Source organism: Trichomycterus rosablanca, chromosome 13 (genome assembly GCF_030014385.1).
Source record: "Trichomycterus rosablanca isolate fTriRos1 chromosome 13, fTriRos1.hap1, whole genome shotgun sequence".
Classification (NCBI taxonomy): Eukaryota; Metazoa; Chordata; class Actinopteri; order Siluriformes; family Trichomycteridae; genus Trichomycterus; species Trichomycterus rosablanca.
In genome coordinates, this window is record NC_086000.1 from 2356617 (window position 1) to 2379586 (window position 22970).

Consider the following 22970-nt stretch of genomic DNA (forward strand, 5'->3'; position numbering starts at 1 on the left):
TTAGCTGGTGACTTCCCTGTGCCAATATAAAAGGGGCAAATGTGACCCATTAGTGGACACTACAGCCTTGCTGAGAGAAGAGAGACGTAGGCCCACACATGTCCACCAATGTGTCTGAAGTCTTCTCGAAAATTTCCTTTTTCCAATTCTAATTTTACAACACCTTTACTGGCCAAGGAGAGCAGCAGGACAGCATACACACCCTCATTCTTACACCAAGCAGCATCACACTCCTAACACGTACTGAGGATCAAGGTGTGCCCTCTGGATCACACGCCACCCCAGTGCCCAACTGATGCTCAATGCTGTCACAAATGCAACACTGTAATTGTAATGGCATTTTAAAAGCTCATATTATCCATATTTTTTATATTACTGCAGAGAAAGTTTAAAATCATGACCCACACTGATTTCATGTTCCAGAATTCAAATATTGACCCTGTTACTGTAAGAAAAACACCTAAAGATGATGCAAAGACAAAGAAAATGCTCATTAAGTTGTAGTGTGCTGTTATGTCATACAAAATTAGACTCAATCGGAATAAATTACATAAACATAGTCATTTATTTGTTAGTCTTTTGCTGATTTGTAAGCATTATCACAGATAAAGTGCTTCCCAGCTGTGCTTGTTGATCAACCGGATCTTTGTCAAACTTTAATAAGAACACATATAAAGAAGACGTACAATGTTTTCATAAATATAAAATAAATATACTATAAACTATATTGCCTAATGTATGTCGACACCTGACCCTGAGCTTGCTGGACATGCCATATCAAAACCACATTATACAGTGTATAAATATATATGAAGCTAGAGCCTTGAAGTCAAAAATCAGAAGGGGTGTCTCCATACTTTTGGCCATGTAGTATAGCTTGTTTTCAATAACTTACAAACATTCTCTCAATTCCAATCCATCAATACGACATATGACACATGACATGAAACTAACATAAAACGTTCTTTGATGAAATTAAAGCAAATGAACAAGATGGGACACAAACTGAGGTTCAAAATACACATTTTTCAATGTCCTTTCAGTTCTCGTTCTCAGAATCCCTGCTGAGTTCATCTTGGTGGGACAAAACTCTCAAAGTGCTCTTGTTGTCCTGTTTGGACGTGCTGGATAGGTCGATAGCCATGTCTTCTAAATCATCCTCCGTGGATGCTCGGCTTGACCACGCAGCCTCACCATCTTTTCCTTTTATCTCCTTGTGATATGAATCAGAATGTCGCGATTCCGGCCTCTCCGGGGACCTTTCCTTTATTTCTGTTGACTTTTTGTGCATCCCTGGATAGAGAGAGAAAAATATATGGAGGTTAGGACATGACACAGATCTGCTGATGGTCACAAGCCAGGTCCAACACACTTACTTCACTTAATTCAGCCCCCATTTAAAAAAAATCCTGGCCAGGGTGGCAGTTGGTTTGGCTTCTTTGGCATCATAAAAAACTTCAATTGGTCAATCAATTCTTATGACATGGTTCTCATCTCAGGTTCCAAGTGTATGAAAACTTATTATAAAGCCTATTATAAATCATTCAGGGGGTTCAAACTTACCCAGCAGCCAAGGAGCACATGAGCCCATCATGCCATTTTTGGCTGAGTTGATGATGGACTCTGGTAGAGGGATGGAGTGCCGGACCATGGCACCGTAGAGCCCGTACTCAGCCATCACACTGCTGCGACCCCAGCACTTCTCACGCTTCCTCCATTTAGCCCGGCGGTTCTGGAACCAGACCTGGATCCAAACGTGCAGCATGTGAGTAAATGAGTGTAAATAATAATTAATAAACAACGCCCCTCTTCCACCCAGATTTATTAGGAACATTATTATGCCCAGCAATTTTTATACAAACAGGTTTGGGTTTGGACCTGGGCAAAGTTCTACCAGCGTCCTGAGACACTGAGACAATCATGCAGGACGGTAACATGCCAACCTGGATCCTGTCCTCGGGTAACTCGGTCTTCATGGCCAGCATTTCCCGCACGTAAACATCTGGATAGTGAGCTTCATTAAAAGCCTTCTCAAGTTCCTCCAGCTGATGGGAGGTGAACACGGTCCTGGAATGCAAACAGCCGAAATTGTTCATTTATTCCCATTTGGTTCTACAAATAGTCAGACAGGCAGACAGACAGACAGACAGACAGACAGACAGACAGATATGTTTTTATTCATTCCTACCTGTGTCTGCGTTTTTTCCGCTTCTGTGAGTTGTTGGAACTTTTGCCCTCGTTGTGATCACCAGATAAACAGTCTTCATCTAAAGGTCACAGCATTTAATCAGTATTCAATCAGAGCCAACACATACACTTAATATAATCACATTTATAAGATGTGAGAAAAACAACGTCAACTTCTCATGGTTTTTAAAAGAAAACGCATAAAGCGCGTTTATTTTACAATTTCTACACAAAAATATAGTAAGTAAGTAAGTAAGTAAATTTTATTTATAAAGCACTCTTAAAACAACTTACGTTGACCAAAGTGCTGTACATCGAATAAGCATACATAACACAACAATATATTAAAAAAGTAAGAACCAAATAAAAATACAGAGTAAGAGACAAAATAAAACAAATACAAATAGACTAAACAATTAAAATTAACACAGCTCCTCACTGTTCAAATGCCAGCTTATAAAGGTATGTTTTTAGGAGTGATTTAAAAACAGCGGCCGAAGGTGCTTGTCGAATATTAGGAGGTAGAGTGTTCCATAGCCTCGGAGCATAAACTGCAAATGCACGATCACCTACTTTATTTAAATGTATGTATTTATTTATAGATGTATTAAATTGTTTTCTTTTCTCCACACAGGGTTTCACCCCTGAATACGATGACATCTGCCCAAATTATTGCCCAAAGTATGTTGAGTAAAATTCGGGTGCTTAGGGCGCATTTGGTAAAGCGGGTCCCGCAAATCAAAGGTTTGCTCCTGACCACCAAACACCATCTTTGATAAGTTTGGCATGTTCTTCCTGTGTTCCTGTGGTTTTCTCCTATACCTCTTAAAAACATGCTGGGGTTAAACTGGTTCCTCCAAAGTATCTAACAGAAGTAAATAAATGTCGCCAGCATCCCTCAATAAAAAGGAGCACATACCTTGGAAAAATGTAGTAGTAATAATAATAATAATAATAATAATAATAATAATAATGGAAGATGGAACATACGCACACTCGACTCATAAGTCCAGTTTTATCTGACTTTTTGGCTCACATTCTTTTAAAGTTCTGACTTCTGACGCAACCATGACAGCTATTAAATATTTATTTAAACGTGACCTTTTCTCTTTGCATTCATTCTTTCAAACGAAGCACAATTGTGTTCACTAGATGTTAAAAATAATTATGTAAAAGTAAAAACAGTCTAAATATTATTATAAGAAAGTTATTAACACCTCATAATGCTTCATAAGCTCTCCTATAACTTTTTACGCACGGATAAAAGCGCGTCTTTTTATTTTAGCCTCAGCAGCAGCTACATTTTCTAAGTGAAGACTCAAACAGCTGCTCATACCGGAATAAACATCTGTCCTCTGTTGCTCTGGGTTCGGGCTGAAGTGCCTCTCGGTTCTAGACTGTAAAAGCGGGATGTGGCTCGGAAGGAAACACGGAGCTCCAGCTGGTTGTTGTGCTGCCAGGCTGCAGAGGAACCCTAAACCCAGAGGTATGGAGCCCGCGGGGAAGGGGAATCCTCCAACCCTCCCACCGTGTCCATCATTCCCGCCTTCATGATACTCGAGCTCAGGACCGGACTGCCGCGGCCGGAGGTCAGACTCGAGTCCGAGCAGGTCGGTGATGGCGAAGCCTTTGGTCCGAAATCCGGATCTTGTACCGTACAACGGGCTGGTCAAGGTCTTGGTGTGCGGCCTATCCTCTGTTTCCTCTCGGCCTGTCATGGTGTAGACTGGTGCACTTTTACTGGGCTCCTTTAAATGTTTTTTTTTCAGCAATTGGTACCAGTGAGACGTCAGAGGGGTCCGACTGTGGCGGGCCAATTTATCCCTCTGTCCACTCGTCCCAGGACCTTCAGCGTCCAATCAGATCTGAGACTCGATTAAGGGGCGTTTATCTCTTTTCCCAATTCCAGAGGATTAATTGCCACCAATTTTCTTCTAAATCCGAAGATTTTTTTTAACAGCTTGAACCTAAATAGTTTTTTTTGTTTCAGATTTCACGTATTAGGTAAAAAAAAAACATCATCAGGCTTCTGCAGAAACAGTGAACTAATTAGAAAACACAATTTATTATTTAATTTTGTTCCAAATGTATTTAAACATAAATAACAGTGGTGTAATTACAATAAACCTGATGATTTCTTTTCTCGTATTTTTTTTGCATTGTATTCGAATCCTGTATGTTATCATTTCTTAATAAACAGCCAAATAAAATGACACGTTGGCAGCAAGGAGCTCTCTGAGAACAGAACAGTTATCTTTACCACTCATTATAAAACAATATTTCTTTAATCGTGTATTTGTTCGCCCTGCTAGATTTATGTATTATTTATATAATCATGTATTTATTTGACTTACTAGATTTATTTATTTATTACTTAGGTATTAATAAAGTTGGCAGCTGTATAAAGCGCACCGATTCCACTGATTTTAACGGGAACGATTCGTTTACGCATTTTACGCAGCGTGTAAAAATCTGTTGTTCGTTAAAACGAGTTTACAAACCGTACAAAACCTTAACGAATTAAACAGCAAAGTCATCATGGGTCAATAAATCAGAAACTAAGATTTATTAATTCAGGTCAGTGAGGTGAAATAAAGAAGCAAATCAGTTCTCATTTAACGCGGAGCATCACATCAGTCCGAGGCTCTAATAATAGAACAGATTACAGGATAAAGATTTAGTGCAACTTATGAATCTATTACCGATTTATAAAAAGATAAAAAGCAAAGTTTTAAAAATAACATTTTTATTTCCATTAAACTGTATGTTTTTCAGAAAGCAAACAAATAAATTATGCCTTAACATTTTGGTTCTTGTTTCCTGTAGATAATCATGAAAACAATATAGAATATGACTAGAAGTGTCCAAACTGCTGACATATATGTGGCAGTAAAATTGTCTCTTTTCTTTCTAAAAGTCTCTCTTAGAAATTTGGTTTCTTTGATTTGATTTACTGAAACAATAAAACACAATTCTATCGACAAGTCTTAATGATTAACTAAGTAAAAGCTTGAACTATTTTTTTCAGCGAGAATCTTTTTTTTTCCAAGTGAAAGTTTTGTTTCGAAAAACACAAATAATGCTTTTTATTTTAATTGTTTTAACACCATGTCAGTGCAGAAATCTTCAATAATAATAATAATAATAATAATAATAATAATAATAATGATAGCAATTATAATAATTATTATGATAGTAATAATAATGATAATAATAATAATAATAATAATAATGGTAATAATAATAATAATAATAATAATAGTAATAATAGTAATAATAATAATAATAATAATAATAATAATAATAATAAGAGATCTTTCTAAAAAAAATCTGACTCTTAGGCAAAAACAATCTAAATAAACACCAAGTAAATAACCGTTTAATTTATTTATTTTTTCGTTATTTCATTTTTTATTGAAAGAAATTAAACACCATTTGGCCCATTTGTGTAAAAAAGTAATTGCTCCCCTATACTTCACCAAACAATTAAACAAATGTAATTGACAATGGGGGTTATTCGAATTGCCATTACTGAACTGGAACTATTTTCAGTCATTAAAACAGCGGATGAATATTGTCCCTCACCTTTTTGTCCATAATTTAATTTCATTAGGTGGTAATAATGGTTCTGTAAACACCAGAATGAACGGAAACTGCTGAGCATCAGGATTTAAAAAGAATTCAGCCATATTTAATGAAAAATCAATAAATGAATGAATTCATTACAGAGGTGAATTATTTATTTAACTCATTTGGGTTGTTTGTACCTAAAGCAGTCAGTTACAAACCTACAGGACCTGATGAGCTTTTAGATCATCTAAAGATCTTTCAGATCACACACACACACACACACACACACGCCCACAGTAATGAATAGCGCGTGTGTGGAAGTGTGTAAAAGTGAGTGTGAGGCGTTAGGACGCGGTTTTCTCTCCCTCGGGGGGATTGGGGACAGTGGAGGCCCACCTGTGGTCACGAACACACACACACACACACACAGACACACACACACACACACACACTTAGGGCAATTTTAGTAATTCTGGCCTGACTGCATGTCTTTGGACATCACCCAGAGGAAACCCATAAAAAGGGAGAACATGCAAACTCCACGCATAAAGGACCCTGGCGGCCCTGAAACCCTGGAATCGAACCCAGCGACACCCACTGCTCCACAGTGCCGCAAACAGTCAAAAGCTTTGGACAAGTCATTTTACAATGATGGATTAAACCTGTTCCAACTTTTGTGAAAAGTGCTGCAGGCTATATTTATTGTACTGTATATATATACAGTATATATATATATACACACACACACACACACACACACCTGTATATATATATATATATATATATATATATATACATATACATATATATATATATATATATATATATATATATATATATATATATATATATATATATATATATCGTATGGTACATAGCACATTCATATGTGTATACATATACTATATCATATTAAAAAAAAATGTATATATATATACATATAAATGCTGAATTATATATATATATATGTTGAATAGTGTATAGTACACATATATAAATGTTGAATAGTATATAGTACATATACTGTATATACAGTATATATATATATATATATATATATATATATATATATATATATATAATTGTATCTTTGTCTCAGTAAAAAACATCATTAATAATAATAATCACTGATCTTTCTTTCACTGATCTAAACATATATAAGGCAAAAACAATCTAAATAAACACAAAATAATGTAATAATGTAATTTAATAAAGTAATATAATAATGACTATTTAAAGGGTTTGTTATACATTCAATTATCTAAATCCTTGTTTATCTTTTAAATTGACCGTAAATAGCTTTGTTTTACTTATAAATACATGATCATTCTGTTTGTATTTGTAAGGTAAATGAGAGTGTGTTTGTGCAGACTGGATTTACACTGAAATTATATCCAGTAACAAACACATACTAGTTTTGTCTCCTCTCCAGGAATCACAAACAACGTGACTGATCCTAAAATCCCAGAGTACAACCTTCAGGCCATAATCTCACACCCAGACTGCACCTACGTCTCGGTTCATCTTCAACAAATCCAGCTCGATAACCTTTATTATTTATTTATTATTGCTCATTGTTTTGCTGATCTATTGTTTACATGGAAAACAATAGTCCCAAACCTCCTGTCAATCATTACCACACCCCACCTCTGCTCCACTAATTATGCAAAAACACACGCATAGATTAACCTCATTCAGCAACGTAAACAACTCTTTATGTCTGGGATTAATTCTTTCTTTATTTGCAAATGAGATGGAACCACTAATGATCTACAAGTCTTTATAATCTGACTTCTCCTACTTCACCGAGACTCACTTCAAATCTGTCACCAACACAAACAATATAACGGCACACGCTCGTGCCGCCGGGGGCCCTTGGGCGTTTTAGATTATGATTAATCATAAATACAGGAAGTCCAAAGTGGTCCTGAGACCAAATTCACAATAAGCAGTCTGGGGTTGTTCTACATGAAGTTATATTTACATTTATTGGTGACGTGTGGGGCAGAAGAGGATCTAAGCTGGTGTTCAAGGTGCTTAAAGGCCAAAATCTGGCTGTCTGGCAACCCAAGAACTGGTCACAGCAAAACACTTAAATATTCACTGACTTACAAGTCAGACAGTGAGTCTCAGAAAATTGAATCTAAGTAAGTGAGTCTCGGAAAGTGAGTCTCAGATAGTGAGTCTTAGAAAAGTGAGTTTCAGAAAGTGAGTCTCAAAAAAATGAATCTAAAAAAGCAAGTCTCAGAAAAGGATCAGAAAGTGAGTCTCAGAAAGTGAGTCCTAGAAAATTAAATATCAGCAAGTGAGTCTCAGAAATGTGAATCTCTAAAAAGTGAGTCTACAAGGAGTTTGCTAAAAGTTCCCCAAAGTCTCAAGAACATCCAAAAGAAAAAGAGCGACACCCTGCTCAGGTGATGGACCCTGGTCAGGATGAAGTGGTTACTCAAGATAAATGAATGAATGTAAATGGAACTGGTAACGGATGTCAGATACTGTCATGAAAATCAAATGACAAGGAGATGATGATGATGAAGAGATGATGATGATGATGAGGTGCCTTGACTGATGAAACCATTACTTAATTTTGCCGCTTATCTCACAGAGGGCCTCAAAAACCAAGATAACCCGGATTAAGCGAGCGGACGGAGAGGCATTAGGACACCATCATCTCCACGAGTTAATCTACCCGTCGGCTCTAATGAGTCTTCTACTGGATTGCTTAAATTAAAAGCAAATATCAGGAGTCGTCCGGGCCGAGAGGGCGGCCGACTGGCCCCGTTCGCTAATGCGTTAAGTAATTTGATTTCTTTAATCGTTAATGCCATCGCGCAGGGTTCGCCGGGGGAAAACACGGTAAAGCAGACAGGTTAGATCCGGATAATAAACCTCTATTGTTTAAAGACCAATCAGAGACGACGGACGTGTGGAGATGAAACAAACAGAGCAAAAAGAATTAGCGCATGCGGGTCAAACGAGGTTCAGGAGGAGACGCCCTCCTTCAGTCCTCAATATTGTTTTAAATGCCTCCCTAAAAGCATAAATTTATTGTATTTACTTCTTTTACACACCTGTTAGCAGTGGGCGTGGCTGCAGCCCCTAAACTCCAGATGTAGAAGTGGAGACCAGCATACTAAAGGTCATGTGATATATTTGTCATGTTAAAACATCTGATCTCATTTGGTTTGGAACAATCAGACCAACCTGGAACCATGAAGCTCCCTCCACCATACTTCACAACTGAAATAAAAATCAAATAGTGTTCATATAGTCCACGCCCAAGGGAATTAAGGCTGTTGAGGGTTCAAACCCAGTGTTAGGGACGTTGTAGCCTAGTGGTTAAGGTACTGGACTACTGGATCAAGGTTGCCACTGTTGGGCCCTTGAGCAAGGCCCTTAACCTTTAATTGCTTAGACTGTATTCTATCACAGTACTGTTATTTAGGGAGGCACAGGCACACATATTTAACTTTACCTCCAATCAATTTCTGCAAGGAGTTTGGCATGTTCTAGGTACTGCAGGTTTCTACCATTCTCCCCAGATTATGCAAGTATGTGGATTGGCTACTCACAGTGAGTAGGTGACTGTGGAAGTCAGTGATGCCCTGTTTGGGGTGTACTTGCTTTGCACCAAGTGTTCCAGGGTGGCACCAGAACTACCCCTGACCAAGATGAAGCAGTCGTAGCCTAGAGGTTAAAGTACTGGACTGATAATCATAAGGTCACTGGTTTAAGTCCCACCACTGCCAGGTTGCTGCTGTTGGGCCCTTTCATACTTTTTTAGCTTCCCGCTCATCTCTAACCAACCAGTAACGAACCAGCCAATTTATAGTCAACCTAACAATGCAGGTCTGGGAGTCGTTTATTCGGGGGGGGGAGGTTCTGCTCATCTGCCCCTGAAAGTCACTAATGACCATCACAGATACAATGGGTGAACTCATGAGTGTAAGTGTGTGTTTAAGGGTCGAGCAAAAAAGCAACAGTTTAAGGAGGGTGAAGCATCGACCCTCTGCTTCTCCCCACTTACATAGATCTCTGATAAGAAAAGAAAGGTCCCACACGAGGCGTGCGCCTCCCTCTGGACCGCGTGCCCTAGATAGGGACTCACACACCCCCCCTCCCTAAACGTGACCATATGGCCTCCTGAGGCGTCTCAGTGCTGCAGACACTCCGCACGAGGAGCTTCAATGGAATATCAGTAAAACTGATCTCATCACTCCTCCTGCTCCTCCTCCTGCAGTACCGCCCAGCCAGGCCTTTTAATGTGGGTCATATATATTCATGCGTTTGGCGGGCTGGGCTGGACGACAAAGCGCCGCTATTGAACGCAGATTGGCCCATTTATCAGCACCGATGATGGTTAATTAAGGCAATGAATGGAGGGACCGCCGAGGGTCAAGCTTGCTGCCCTCGGCCCGGGAAACTTGAACAAAACTGATGATACGAGACCAGCTGGTGCCATATTGACTGGGACACAAATGGGGCAGTAATTGGCCCTGCTGGGTCTCAAAAGACTGGTAAAGAAAGAAACACAGCCAACGCCACCTGATGCATTAAAAACCAGTTGCTCCTGGTGTTAAGCAATTTTTGTTATGCGTCGAAGCTACAGGGCCAAAAATAGCAAACAAGCATCTTGTAGTTTTGTACATCTAGTGTTAAACTAAGTGTATTTTTTGTATGATAGCAGAATTTTTATATATTTACATAATGTACAGCTGGAATGAGCTGAAATAAGAGCTCTTACCCAGGGTCTGTTTACCTCCTAGGAGTTTAACTTCTCATTCTCATCCTCATCTCATGAGTCTTGCCACATTTTCGAATTGCACGTTGTGCTTTTGGTGTGAGCATCTTCACAATACTGGAACGTTTATTTATTGTGTGTGTGTGTGTGTGTGTGTGTGTGTGTTTCGCATTAGCAAGTCAAATTGTGTGAGCCTTGTATAAAACAGGACGCTTCTACAACCCACACATTTTGTCCCATTTTTATAAATGGAGAACGTGTTAGTTCAGATGTTCCTATGCTGTAAACGATCTACCATGGAGCTGAATAAAGAAACCCATGTTGGAATGTAGGCCTGGTAATGTGTGGGTCCTTGGGACCTTACTTCGATCCCTGTCTCTGGTTAATGACTGTAAGGATATTTGTATGTTCTTCCAGTGTCCGTGTTCCTTTACAAAAACTTGCAGCCCTGTTACTAACTGGCACTCTGTCCTTTCTGGGTGTGTTCCATCCAGGCATGCAGACAGCTTTCCTGTAACGCAATGCCCACCGCGACCCTGACAACTATCAAGCAATCAGGAAAAAAAACTCATGTTCCACCAGGGAATTGCCGCCACCTAACGGCAGTAGCCGGTATTGCAGTGCAGTATGTACAGCATGTAGAGGGCAACATTCAGGATGAACAACTTGAGTGGTTTAAAGGTGCAAAGTTAATGAATTGTGCTGGTATTATGGGGAAAATGGCACCCCTGAACCCTCAGTAATGATAAGATTTACTTGCTCGAGTTGCATTTGGCTGGTGTTCATTAAAGCAGAAACGTGCTGGACTGTTTGCACCACAGGGTGCACCTGGTCTTGTAAAATTGCTTATTATTTGTTGGCTCTTATACGACTATGCAAAGCATTGATAACTAATGATTTTCCAAGAAAAAATCAGTTGACTAAAGTCTAAACTTTTAACATGGTCTATTATGTATCTAGCCATGTCTACAGGCTGCCGAACCCTGTATCACATGCAAAATGCACATGCCGGTTTCCTCCCACAGTCCAAAGACGTGCAAGTGAGGTGAATTGGAGACACTACATAGTCCATGACTGTGGTCGATATAACCTTGTAAACTGATGAACCTTGTGTAATGAGTAACTACCGTTCCTGTCATGAATGTAACCAAGAGTGTAAAACATGACGTTAAAATCCTAATAAACAAACAAACAAACGAGGTCACCAACCAGATATATAAGGATGTTTATTTTTTCACTTGATATCACATTCACAGAGCCTCTGTGTGAGACTCTGTCAGTGTGATTCTTCTCTGCAGACAAGATTAAAACCTTTTTCTACTCACAATGCAATCTTTGGGGTATTTAATTAAAGGTTTTTCCACCAAAGGGATACTAAAGTCCCCCTAGATGTATGTGTGTGTGTGTGTGTGTCTGTGTGTGTGTCTGTGTGTGTGTGTGTGTGCGTGTGTGTGCCCTGTGATGGACTGGTGACCCGTCAAGGGTGTTTCCTGCTCCTTGCCCAGTGAATTGTACCCACCGCAACCCTAAATAGGACAAAGCTGAGGTCAAACAAACAGTAAATAAATGAATATGTGGGTTTCCTTGCAAATTTGAAGGGTTTATTTATACTAATCTTCAATGTAATGGCTTGTGCATTGTATTTATTTGTCTAAAAATAGTAGAAAGCACAATAATATAATAATAGGTGGTGCTTAATGACTAAAATGACTGGAATGTGCTATTATTATTAACACAAGGTGGGTGACAGGTGAGAAACTAATGTACAGGTAAACAGGTATTAGCATCTTACAGAACTAGTCTGTCCGCCTCCACGTCATCTCTTACGCACACACCAACGTCATCAGATAGCGGCGTGGAAGGCTTGTCACTATGGCTGTCACTTCTTTATGCGGCTTTATTCCGCCCTGTTGATGTTTACGTGGAGTTTACATGGCGAAAACACTGACCTCGACCTTGGCACCAAGCGGACACACTACCTGCCGATTATAAACCAGGTATCGCCTTCATAATTCCACTTTTATTCTGTTAACACCGGCAGGGCGACCGGTCTGTGTTTCTAGTAAGGACGCGTCTCAATTAGTGTCATGTGGACTAAACAGGTTTGCTAGCTAGTGTCAGGAATAATGAGCCGCACTGTGTACCTAGTGCACTACACGCTCAGAAGTGAGCCGTTTGGAATACCGCCGGCTTTCGCTGTTGTGAATGTGATTAAATATCATACCTACACACTTTCTTTCTTTCGTTCACTATTCTGTATTCAATTACTTCAATTTATGAATTTATAAAAGTATAAAAATTACACGTTGACATGTTCGTGCCTTATTTTTAAATAGTAGTGTTTTTACTTGTGTGATATTTAATAAGCAAAACATGTCAGCTGTGAATCCTCCTACATCATTTTGGACCTGGTCTATGAGCATTTGTGCCCATTTAGTCAATACAGCACAAAATGTGAAACAAAAGGACCTGCTGGAACAGACCAGGACTACACGTTTAGAAGTTTTATATAAGTTTTATATTATGTATTTTATACATCTGTGATCAATGGGTGTGGTTCACACTTAAAATCAATTATCAGATGGGGTGTCCATATACTTTTGGTCATATAGTGTATCAGTGAGGCAGAATGTGAGATTTTTTTGGTAGATAACGTACAATAATGTTTTCGGAACAGAGATGATTAAATTGTGTTATCTTCAGTGCTTCGGTTCAAGTTTACATTTTACTTTTTCTGCATTTAGCAGATGCTTTTATCCAAAGCGACTTACAGTACTGTGACAGTATACTACCTAAGCAATTAAAGGTTAAGGGCCTTGCTCAAGGGCCCAACAGTGGCAACTTGGTAGTGGTGAGGATTGAACCAGTGACCCTTGGATTACTAATCCAGTACCTTAACCACTAGGCTACAACTGCCCAAGTTAGGCAGTCTGGATGTTTTATAAACACATTAACTACAAACATTAAGAAAACAAAGAGTGAACAAACTTTAAAAGTTGGTTTAAAAAATGACTGTACTTCAAACACATTACAGATTTAAAAAGTTTGCTAAAATGAATGGATCAAAATTGAACCACAGTGCTGCGAAAGCTTATTATTTCCCCATATTCCTCAAAGCTGTAAATGCCAACATTGAATTTGCCGTCAGTGGGGTTGGAAAACCTTATTTTCGTTTCTTAAATCAAAAGTGTTTGGACACCATTTTTTGTTACTGAGTTTAAACCCTAATTATACAGACACGATTGGTATAGTGCAATTATGGCCTCTGCTGGACAGAGATGGTGAATAATGGAGATCAGTGCGTGACTCTCAGTATCCCTGTGTCTACTGGGCTTGGGCAGGTGAAAAGAAGTGGTTGGCTGCTACACACAGGTACAGTTCGGGTCTGTAGCATTAAAGGAGATAGATCTGGGTAATTAAATACGACTAGATTGGGAAAAGAAGAAAAACATAATAAACAAAACAATCTCATGGTCACATGTCCACAGTATATGGATGAATACTGGTTTCCTTTCAGTCTGTCCTCTCCTCTCATAACTGTTCCTCCGTGTCCTCTTTCAGTACATCGTGAGCAGAGCTGAAGTCAAGAAATCTCCTCCACACCATCCAGCACCACATACCTCCAGTATCATGAAGATCCCTAAGCTGGCCTTCATCTTCCTCCTGGTGGGCTGTCTGGTGGTCTACCTGACCTACGTGAAAAGTCGATTCGAGAACAGGAAAGCGCCGAAGAGCGGCGAGCTCCTTTACAGGACCAGCCTGCGCAAGAGCCCGACCTCGGCGGAGATGACCAAGCAGAATTTCCAGTATGGCATCATGTTCGACGCTGGGAGCACCGGGACGAGGATTCACGTCTTCCAGTTTCAGCTGGAGCCCAACAGTGAGTCTGAGTGGCTGCAATGGTTCGGTGGGATTCTAAGTTTGGATTATTTATCCCTTATAAAAAGGGTGTTGAGGAGAATTATTGTCACCAATCGCTTCATCCTGGTCAGACATAATTGGCTAATGTCTGAGTGTGGGTGCACTCGTCAGTTCGGGTCCCACGCCTGAATAAAATAGGGAGGGTTTCATCCATCCCAAAAACGGTTCAGACTCTGGTATGCGGGCCAGATCTGCTGTGTAAATATTTAATGCTTGACTACATTATAAATATTAGGATGTTACATGTCATTTGATGTCACACCCTTTAATTTAATGACACTGACGTTGTATTTTGATTTGTCTTGTTGTTGCAGAAGCTCCTAAATTGGGTCACGAGACGTTCAGAGCAATCAAACCTGGACTTTCTGCGTATGCTGATGATCCAGACAAGGTACGTCTGACTTTGAGAACGCATGTCGTATACACTCATGAGCCAAATCATTAGAACCACCTCTTAAAAACCGCTGACAGGATGTTGGTCGGCCAAGACTCATCAATTCTTTCTACCTAGTGAGCTGCCTCAGTAGAGAGGATTCTAATAAGACATCAAACTCATAAGGCAGATTATTTAGACACACTACTTTTACATCTGACGCTCCCTCGTTATTCAGTCAGATCATCACTCAGAATTAAGGCGCCTCAGTCGGAGCATATTAAGGGATCTTGGAATTTAGACACGCCCTCTTCTCAGGAGTGTAGGATGACGTTAAATGCATCTGTGTAGAGAGATCACTAGTATTTCAAATGCTCCTCAAACCTCCACGTTCATGAACTCAGCAATGCTATCAGCCGGTCGAGCATCTACACACAGACACGATTGGCAACATCTGACGTGCAGTCGGTGACCGAGGCCCCTCAGTGGATTGGTATTCCTTCTTTTAGCCCATAAGCTGTAGGTTGCGAGATCGAATCCCAGCCACCATACAGCCTGAATAAAGAATCTTATTTAACTATATGTGTGTAGATGTATACACGAAAATAAAGGTGTACCTTCAGCCCTAGATTTGTATTCTTATGCTTATTCTGTGAAAACAGGACCCACTGTGACCTTGATCAGGATAAAGCAGTGGTAAAAAACATGAAAATACATGAATACTGTATTAATTTTGATGAATATGCAGAATAGAGGCATTTTCACTAGTAGTCTCAGACTATAAATGTATTTAATTTTTATTACTATTAGACGGTAATAAATAAAATTCTTTTTTAAGGCACCATATATCCAAAAATATATATATTATACTGTATATATTATATATATATTTAAGCATTTGGGGCTGATCTGCTCCGTTTCCTCCTGATGTGTTTAATCTGTAAATGCTGCAGTGTAAAGAAGGACTCTGGGAGCTGTTGGAGGTGGCGAAGCTGGTCGTGCCCGCCAGTCTGTGGCCCTCCACCCCTCTGGTCCTGCGTGCCACTGCGGGACTCAGGCTGCTGCCAGGGGAGAAAGCCACGCACCTTCTGGATAAGGTCAGAGAACGATCAGATATTTGCATCAGTCATAAGATTAAAACCACCTTGTTTCTACACTCACTGTCCATTTTATCGGCTCCACTTACCATATAGAAGCACTTTGTAGTTCTACAATTACTGACTGTAGTCCATCTGTTTCTCTACATGCTTTGTTAGCCCCCTTTCACCCTGTTCTTCAATGGTCAGGACCCCCACAGGACCACCACAGAGCAGGTATTATTTAGGTGATGGATCATTCTCAGCCCCCGTGGGCAGCGTCCTGTGACCACCGATGAAGGTCTAGAAGATGACCGACTCAAACAGCAGCAATAGATGAGCGATCGTCTCTGACTTTACATCTACAAGGTGGATCAACTAGGTAGGAGTGTCTAATAGAGTGGACAATGAGTGGACACGGTATTTAAAAACTCCAGCAGTGCTGCTGTGTCTGATCCACTCATACCAGCACAACACACACTAACACACCACCACCATGTCAGTGTCACTGCAGTGCTGAGAATGATCCACCACCTAAATCATACCTGCTCTGTGGTGGTCCTGTGGGGGTCCTGACCATTGAAGAACAGGGTGAAAGCAGGTTAAAAAGTATGCAGAGAAACAGATGGACTACAGTCAGTAATTGTAGAACTACAAAGTGCTTCTATATGGTAAGTGGAGCTGATAAAATGGACAGTGAGTGTAGAAACAAGGAGGTACATATTCCATGACACCTTTTCTTCTCTCTCTGTTTGTTGTGAATCCAGGTCCGGGAGATGTTTGGTGCGTCTCCGTTCCTCAGCAGGCCGGACAGCGTGTCGATTATGGACGGTACAGATGAAGGTAGCGTGCACCATCAGAGATTACGTGGTAGAACGTATCCGGCGGCATCCAGAGCATATACGAGGGTTTAATCCAATCCTCTTAAGTAGTCCCAGCGAGCCGTAACGAGTGCGGCGGAGAGCGTCCCCGCTTAATCTCTGCAATCGGATTATGTGCCATTAATTTGCCAAGCATGGAATGTTGTTTTCTTAAAAGATTTGTATCAGTCTGTGGGCCGGGGACGAGCGCAGCCCAAAGCTTTTTCAACAAACTGCCTCTCAGTTCGGGCCGGCTGTGTCTCAAATCAGATCCGGATGATTCGGGGCTATCTTGCTAGACACAAAAATAAACTTGTAGATGCGCGCCCCCTTGTGGAGGCTTTACGTTGCATATTGTAAACCACAGCGGGACCAGATTGCCTCCAATTGTATTATTTTATATTATTTTGTTTTGTGTTCCGTTTGTGTAAAAATCATAAACAAAATGTGGTTTGCTGGAAAAACTGTTTGAAAAATGCTGACTTAGATGATGGATGATGTGTAGGTAGAAGATTATGATGCTTTACAGTGTGATCCACAACATCTCATTTCAACTCTTATTCTCTTTCTCATGCAGGAGTCTCAGCGTGGATCACTGTCAACTTTTTATTAGGTAAAATTCTGCAAATTCATCGGCTGAATTTACACCCATCAGGCATAACATTATGATCACCTTCCTAATATTGTGTTGGTCCCCCTTTTGCTGCCAAAACAGCCCTGCTTTAGTCCATGTAGTGTGTTTCTATCTTATTCTATTATTTCTTTTCTATTTTTATCAGCAGTGGCAGCTCAGTGGTAGCTGAGAAGTTTGCTGGTTCAAGCCCTACCACCAAGTTGCCACTGTTGGGCCCCTGAGCAAGGCCCCTAACCTAACTCAATTGCTTTAACTATATTCAGTCGTAACTGTAAGTCACTTTGGTAAAAATGTAACGTAAATGTATTTACACCCGTACAGGTGGCCTCCATGGCTCTGAAGTATCCTCGGTGGGGATGCTGGATTTGGGAGGAGGCTCGACCCAGATTACTTTCTCACCACAAGATGAGGTAGGAAATACACACACACACACACGGAGTGTTAATGCCTGGTAATGAATCCACCTCTCGGTTCACAAACTATTAGGACGAGCTCCTGTCTTATCCTGTAATCTGCTAATGCCCCGCTAATCCAGCCGCCGGGTTAATAAGGGTTGTCGGTCGCCAGGAAAGTGAGAGAGTGAAAGAGCGAGAGGTAGAGAGAGGGTCAAAGAGTACGAGAGCAAGAGTGAGAGAGCAAGAAGTAGCACCAGAGAGATGAGACAGAGCTGTTATAGAAAGAAAAGAGAGAGACAGACGTGAGAGAGAAATTAGAGAGGCAGCTGTGAATTTTGACAGCAGTGAGAGAGAAAAGAGAGAGACAGAGTGGTGAGAGAGAAAAGAGAGAGACAGTTGTGAGAGAGAAAAGAAAGAGAAAGATGTGAGTGAAAAGAGAGAGACAGTGGTAAGCGAGAACAGAGAGAGACAACAGTGAGAGAGAAAAGAGAGAGATCGAGTTGAGAGAGAGAAAAGAGAAAGACAAATGTCAGAGAGAGTGGTGAGAGAGAAAAGCGAGAGAGACAGAGCTGCGGGACAGAAAAAAAGAGAGAGCTGTAAACAATTCTACCTGTCTTATGTGCTTACGTTTTGCAGAAGACCATCCAGACCTCCCCGGTCGATTACGTCACATCGTTTCAGATGTTCAACACGAGCCACACCCTCTATTCACACAGGTAATGTGGGCGGGGCTTGGAACTTGCTAACCTGTGCTGTCCTGTCATTTCTAATTATTACACCTGCTTACAGGTGTAATAAATCAATTACTTATATAAAGGAAATAATATGCTTTTGTTTTTGATGCAACAGTTTAGGGAAGACCCTTAATGGGCACAAATTCCCACAGACGTACTTCAAAGTCTTGAGAAGCCGCCACATAAGAGCGGGACGTCCAGCAAGCTCATGGTCAGGTGTCCTTATACTTTTGGCTGTATTGATGTATGTTCATGTTTCTCTCTCTCGGTAGCTACCTGGGTTTGGGTTTGATGTCCGCCAGACTGGCCGTGTTGGGAGGAGTGGAAGGACAGCCCGGTACGTGCGCTCTCAGACCCCCGTCCTATAAATAAGCCATTATCTGATCTCTTAATAACACACAAGATTAGTTCCTTGGAGGCCACAGCTGTTGCTTTAGCCAGAGATCAAAATGTAGCTGGCATCAGCGGAAATGTAGTGCAGCGGCGGGATTAGCATCTTACGCACTCGAAATTTTAATCAGATTTTCATCAATTTGTTGCTTTTATGTAATGCTATTCAGGATCAGCGCGTGGGCTTCGGGATTTGCCTTAAAAACGTAATATGTCGATCGCTAGATGACGCTGATAATCTAATCCTGTAGCTGCCGGGATCGCCCGCAGCCTGGCTGGCGTTTTTTTGTTGGTACGTCTGGCTCAGGAACATCACATTGAAGTGTTTTTGAATACAAATTTGAGCAGAATTGTACACTTTAGTACAGCGATCCCCAGCCTGTTTTGCATCATGGACTGTTTTCATATAAGATATAATTTCACGGACAGACAGGATTGAAAATAGGATAACAATACTACTCACACATGATGGAAAATCGCCAGGAACCCTGAGCTTGTTTTGCTGCAACGAGACGCTCCCACCTAGTGGTGACAGGAGACAATAACACCCAAAGTGTTACCACTTTTGGCTAATAGGTGTAGGGTCAGTTATATTAGCCCTAATCCATGCAGTTCCTGAAATCTAAACAAACGTTGCGTTCAATACTTTTGTTTCTTTTAGTTGGGGGTGGACAGGAACTGATGAGTCCATGTCTGGCTCCGGACTACACCGGACAGTGGGAGCACGCAGAGGTCACCTACACTTTAAAGGGCCAGAAAGCAGGTATGTTATGGTGACCCAGCTTAACGTACATCTTCCTCACTCATTTTCTTTCGACCCAATCATGAATCACTAATTTACCATATTTCAGCTAGTGGACCAGTCTCAATCAAAAGCCCTCGTATTTAGTGGTTTCCACATCGGATCTGGCAACCCACAACCCTTTTATTCTATCCGGGTTTGGGACCAGCACTGAGCATGCACTGACAAGTGCACCTCCCAATCGCTGGGCTGTTCCAGGCATTCCAGTCCCTCCCCAATCTCCAGCAGACAATCACGTCCATCCAGATGCCCAACCAGCACAACCAGATAGTACTGCTAAGATTCGAACCCTGGACCCATTTTTATTGCCCACAAATAGAAACATGATGGACTCCTTTGCAGAATGGTGGTGTAGTTCCTCTTGTTACCACTAGAGGCAGACTAATACTTACCTTTTCAATAGTCTTATATTTTTTATTCTAGTTTTTTAGCCCCTGTTGAACATTTTTATCATTCGATCCCATTTTTATGTTCAGGAGAACCAATTTATGAGTCGTGCCTGAGCAAGGTGGAGAAGATGATCTACAGGCGAGTGCAGAAAGCCGAGGAGGTGAAGGACATGGAGTTCTACGCTTTCTCTTATTACTACGACCGCGCTGTGGACCTGGGACTCGTCGGTATGGTCATCGCTGGTTTTATTATCTCTGTGTTGGTGTGGTCAGTTGTCCTTCAGGTTCTCACAACTGTTTCTCTGATCCAGATGAGAAGACCGGAGGCTCGATTAGAGTCAGCAGCTACATCGATGGTGCCAAGACAGGTAATGTTATTAATGTGAGCTCTAATCTGATATCTCATAGCATCTCATCGTTTTTCCACCTCCTCTGGTTGGGGTTGCACTGGATCCCGGGGACAGATTTCACGTCTTCCTGGATCTGTGAGATATAACCAAGGCCCTACCTAGTTCACGGTAGTGAAGATTGCGTCGGCTGTGTCTGAGGGGAGGGGATGGCTAAACCTCAGAGATGGATTGGCACCGTGTTACCCCTACTGTGCAGGGTATTACTTGCTTGTTCCCAATGTTTCCTGATGAAACCGGACCCACTAAAATGAAATCAAGCAAGCTCAGGTTCGCATCATGCATGTGACATGACATCTTTGGTCCACCTATAGATTCTGGGGTACACATCAAGCAAGCTGGCATTTGGGTGGCACAGGGGTCTATTACGCTGGCCCACTACCACTAAGGTTTGGGTACCACTCTGAGCAGTGGCCTGTCGTCTACACAGACATGTTCGGCTACGTCTGAGGGAGAGGATGGCTAAACCTCTGAGATGGATTGGCACTCTGTGAAGGGTATTACTTACTTGTTTCCAATGTTTCCTGGTGAAACCGGACCCACTGTGACCCTGACCGGTCTAAAGTGGTTGATTAAAACGAAATCAAGCAAGCTCAGGTTCAGATTGTGCTTCGTGTAACCGTAATTAGCTCCTGAATCGAGTGATGTGATTGGTTTTCTATCTACATACCATGTAGTCAAAAGTATGTGGACACTCCTCCCAACTACACTGTGTTTGTGTTCGATGTGTAGTGTGTAAGAGCTTGGAGACCGGTGTGGGTAACAATCCGTTCCTCTGTCTGGATCTAATGTACATTTCGGTGCTGCTGCAGGAGCTCGGCTTCCCCCCGGACAAAGAGCTGAAGGTACGTAACGCACATACACGACGTCCCTTCACCCCTGAGCAGTAATTATTATAGGGGACATGCAGGTCAGGGCAGTGTTGGAATAAATTTCTGTAATTAAATATTTGGACACCTAACATGAGCTTGTTAGAGATCCTATTTCTGAACCATGGGTATTAATATAGAGGTGGAAAGAAAAGCCAAACTGTCATCTTATGTTTGAAGATCGTAATATTTAAACCCCAAGAAACCGGTTTGCCCAGAAAACAAAACCCCACCCTACTAGCCTGTATTATCAGACACCCACTTTTCCCAATTTTGGGGGTAAAAAAGCCTCTGCTCACATCTATAATTCATTCAGAAGCTTAAAAATGAAATGTAGGCCGCTCAGGTGGCGCAGCGTTAAAAACACACGCTGGAACCAGAGCTGGGATCTCAAATACATCGTATCGAATCTCGGCTCTGCCTGCCGGCTGAGGCTGGGCGGCCACATGAACAACGATAGGCCTGTTGTTCAGATATGGGCGGGACTAAACCGGATGGGGTCTCTCTCTCTCATGACTGGTGCAATTACGACCTCTGCTGGCTGATTGATGGTGCCTGTACAGAGATGGGAAAAGAGTGCTCTCAAGGTGTGTCTCTCCGGTACACAACGCTGAGCTGCACTGCACTCGTCAAAGTGTAGGTGATAAGATGCATACGGCTGCTGCCCACGTGTCGGAGGGGGTGTGGGTTAGCTTCGTTCTCCTCAATCAGAGCGGGGATCAACATGGGTGGAGAGGAAGCATTACGCAATCAGGCAATTGGACGCACTAAAAAGTGAGAAAATGCATTTTTAAAAAAAGGAAATGTAGTGTGATTATCCATCCCATAATAATTTAGATCACGTGATCCATTGGGGTCTGTCTAAATAAAAGTATTATTTGTTTATTATTTCAGCTGGCCAGGAAGATCAACGACGTGGAGACTAGCTGGGCTCTGGGAGCCACCTTCTACTACATCGAATCCCTTCGTGGACATTAACAGGTCCTCTCAGGAACCTGTTTTGTTCCTGAGTGGTATGTCCTCGTTTTAATCTGCAGCCAGAGCCACGCCCAGTTCACGATGCAATAAAAGGGATCGTGTGTCTGTCGTATCAGTGATCGGGACTTGGCCTGACTGGACTTTAGACTCTTGAACTCTGTAGGCGTAACGCTGCACTACTATACTCCTGTTCCTCACGTCACTTCATGATGACGGATCTGTGTGTGTGTGTGAGAGAGTGTGTGTGTGTGTGTGTGTGAGAGAGAGTGTGTGTGTGTGTGAGATTATTTGTACTCTGGGAAAAACGTCTACAGAACTTGATTGTATTTACCATGTGTGAGAACTTTCTACAGAATGTGATTTGAACCTTGTACCTCCTCCTGATTGAATGTTTCTGAATAAGCTTTGACATGTTGGAATGTGATGACCAGTGAAATGTGAGCTGCTCTGTATTCGTATCTTAATGAAGCATGCAGTGCAAGTGGACTTATTTTGCACATAAAGCTTAAAATTTTAGCATGTTCTTCACATCTTTTTGTTGACACATCAGTGATTCTTCCAGCTTTATAAAGGAGGTTTGTTTATTAAAAGGTTCAGCATATGATCAGGTAATCGGATGTGACTAAATAAAGCAGAAATTTGGG

General features: G+C 41.3%; 2 protein-coding genes across 2 annotated transcripts; one reads left to right on the plus strand and one right to left on the minus strand.

Moving 5' to 3' along the window:
* Positions 1-1039: 1039 nt before the first annotated feature.
* Positions 1040-3905, minus strand: vsx1 (visual system homeobox 1 homolog, chx10-like). Its single transcript, XM_063007880.1, has 5 exons — positions 3524-3905; positions 2189-2267; positions 1944-2067; positions 1564-1744; positions 1040-1293 (listed from the first exon to the last, which is right to left on the minus strand). Exons 1-5 carry the CDS (start codon positions 3903-3905, stop codon positions 1040-1042), a joined length of 1020 nt encoding a protein of 339 aa, XP_062863950.1.
* An 8441-nt stretch (positions 3906-12346) lies between these two features.
* entpd6 (ectonucleoside triphosphate diphosphohydrolase 6) lies at positions 12347-22842 on the plus strand. Its single transcript, XM_063007448.1, has 14 exons — positions 12347-12495; positions 14060-14378; positions 14734-14810; positions 15746-15889; positions 16636-16711; positions 17306-17341; positions 17684-17772; positions 18394-18473; positions 18764-18828; positions 19543-19644; positions 20160-20300; positions 20384-20440; positions 21212-21324; positions 22243-22842. The coding sequence occupies exons 1-14, from the start codon at positions 12388-12390 to the stop codon at positions 22324-22326; spliced, it is 1491 nt and encodes a 496-aa protein (XP_062863518.1). The 5' UTR covers positions 12347-12387; the 3' UTR covers positions 22327-22842.
* Positions 22843-22970: the final 128 nt, after the last annotated feature.

Excerpts from the sequence above, each read along its gene's own strand:
- vsx1 (XM_063007880.1), bottom strand. The coding sequence starts at position 3,905 with ATGACAGGCCGAGAGGAAACAGAGGATAGGCCGCACACCAAGACCTTG. Across the intron at positions 2,068-2,188 it reads CGGAAAAAACGCAGACACAG|GACCGTGTTCACCTCCCATC; the intron begins GTAGGAATGAAT and ends TTTGCATTCCAG. Across the intron at positions 1,745-1,943 it reads TACCCGAGGACAGGATCCAG|GTCTGGTTCCAGAACCGCCG; the intron begins GTTGGCATGTTA and ends GTTTGGATCCAG.
- entpd6 (XM_063007448.1), top strand. The coding sequence starts at position 12,388 with ATGCGGCTTTATTCCGCCCTGTTGATGTTTACGTGGAGTTTACATGGC. Across the intron at positions 14,811-15,745 it reads ATGCTGATGATCCAGACAAG|TGTAAAGAAGGACTCTGGGA; the intron begins GTACGTCTGACT and ends TAAATGCTGCAG. Across the intron at positions 20,441-21,211 it reads CATCGATGGTGCCAAGACAG|TGTGTAAGAGCTTGGAGACC; the intron begins GTAATGTTATTA and ends TTCGATGTGTAG.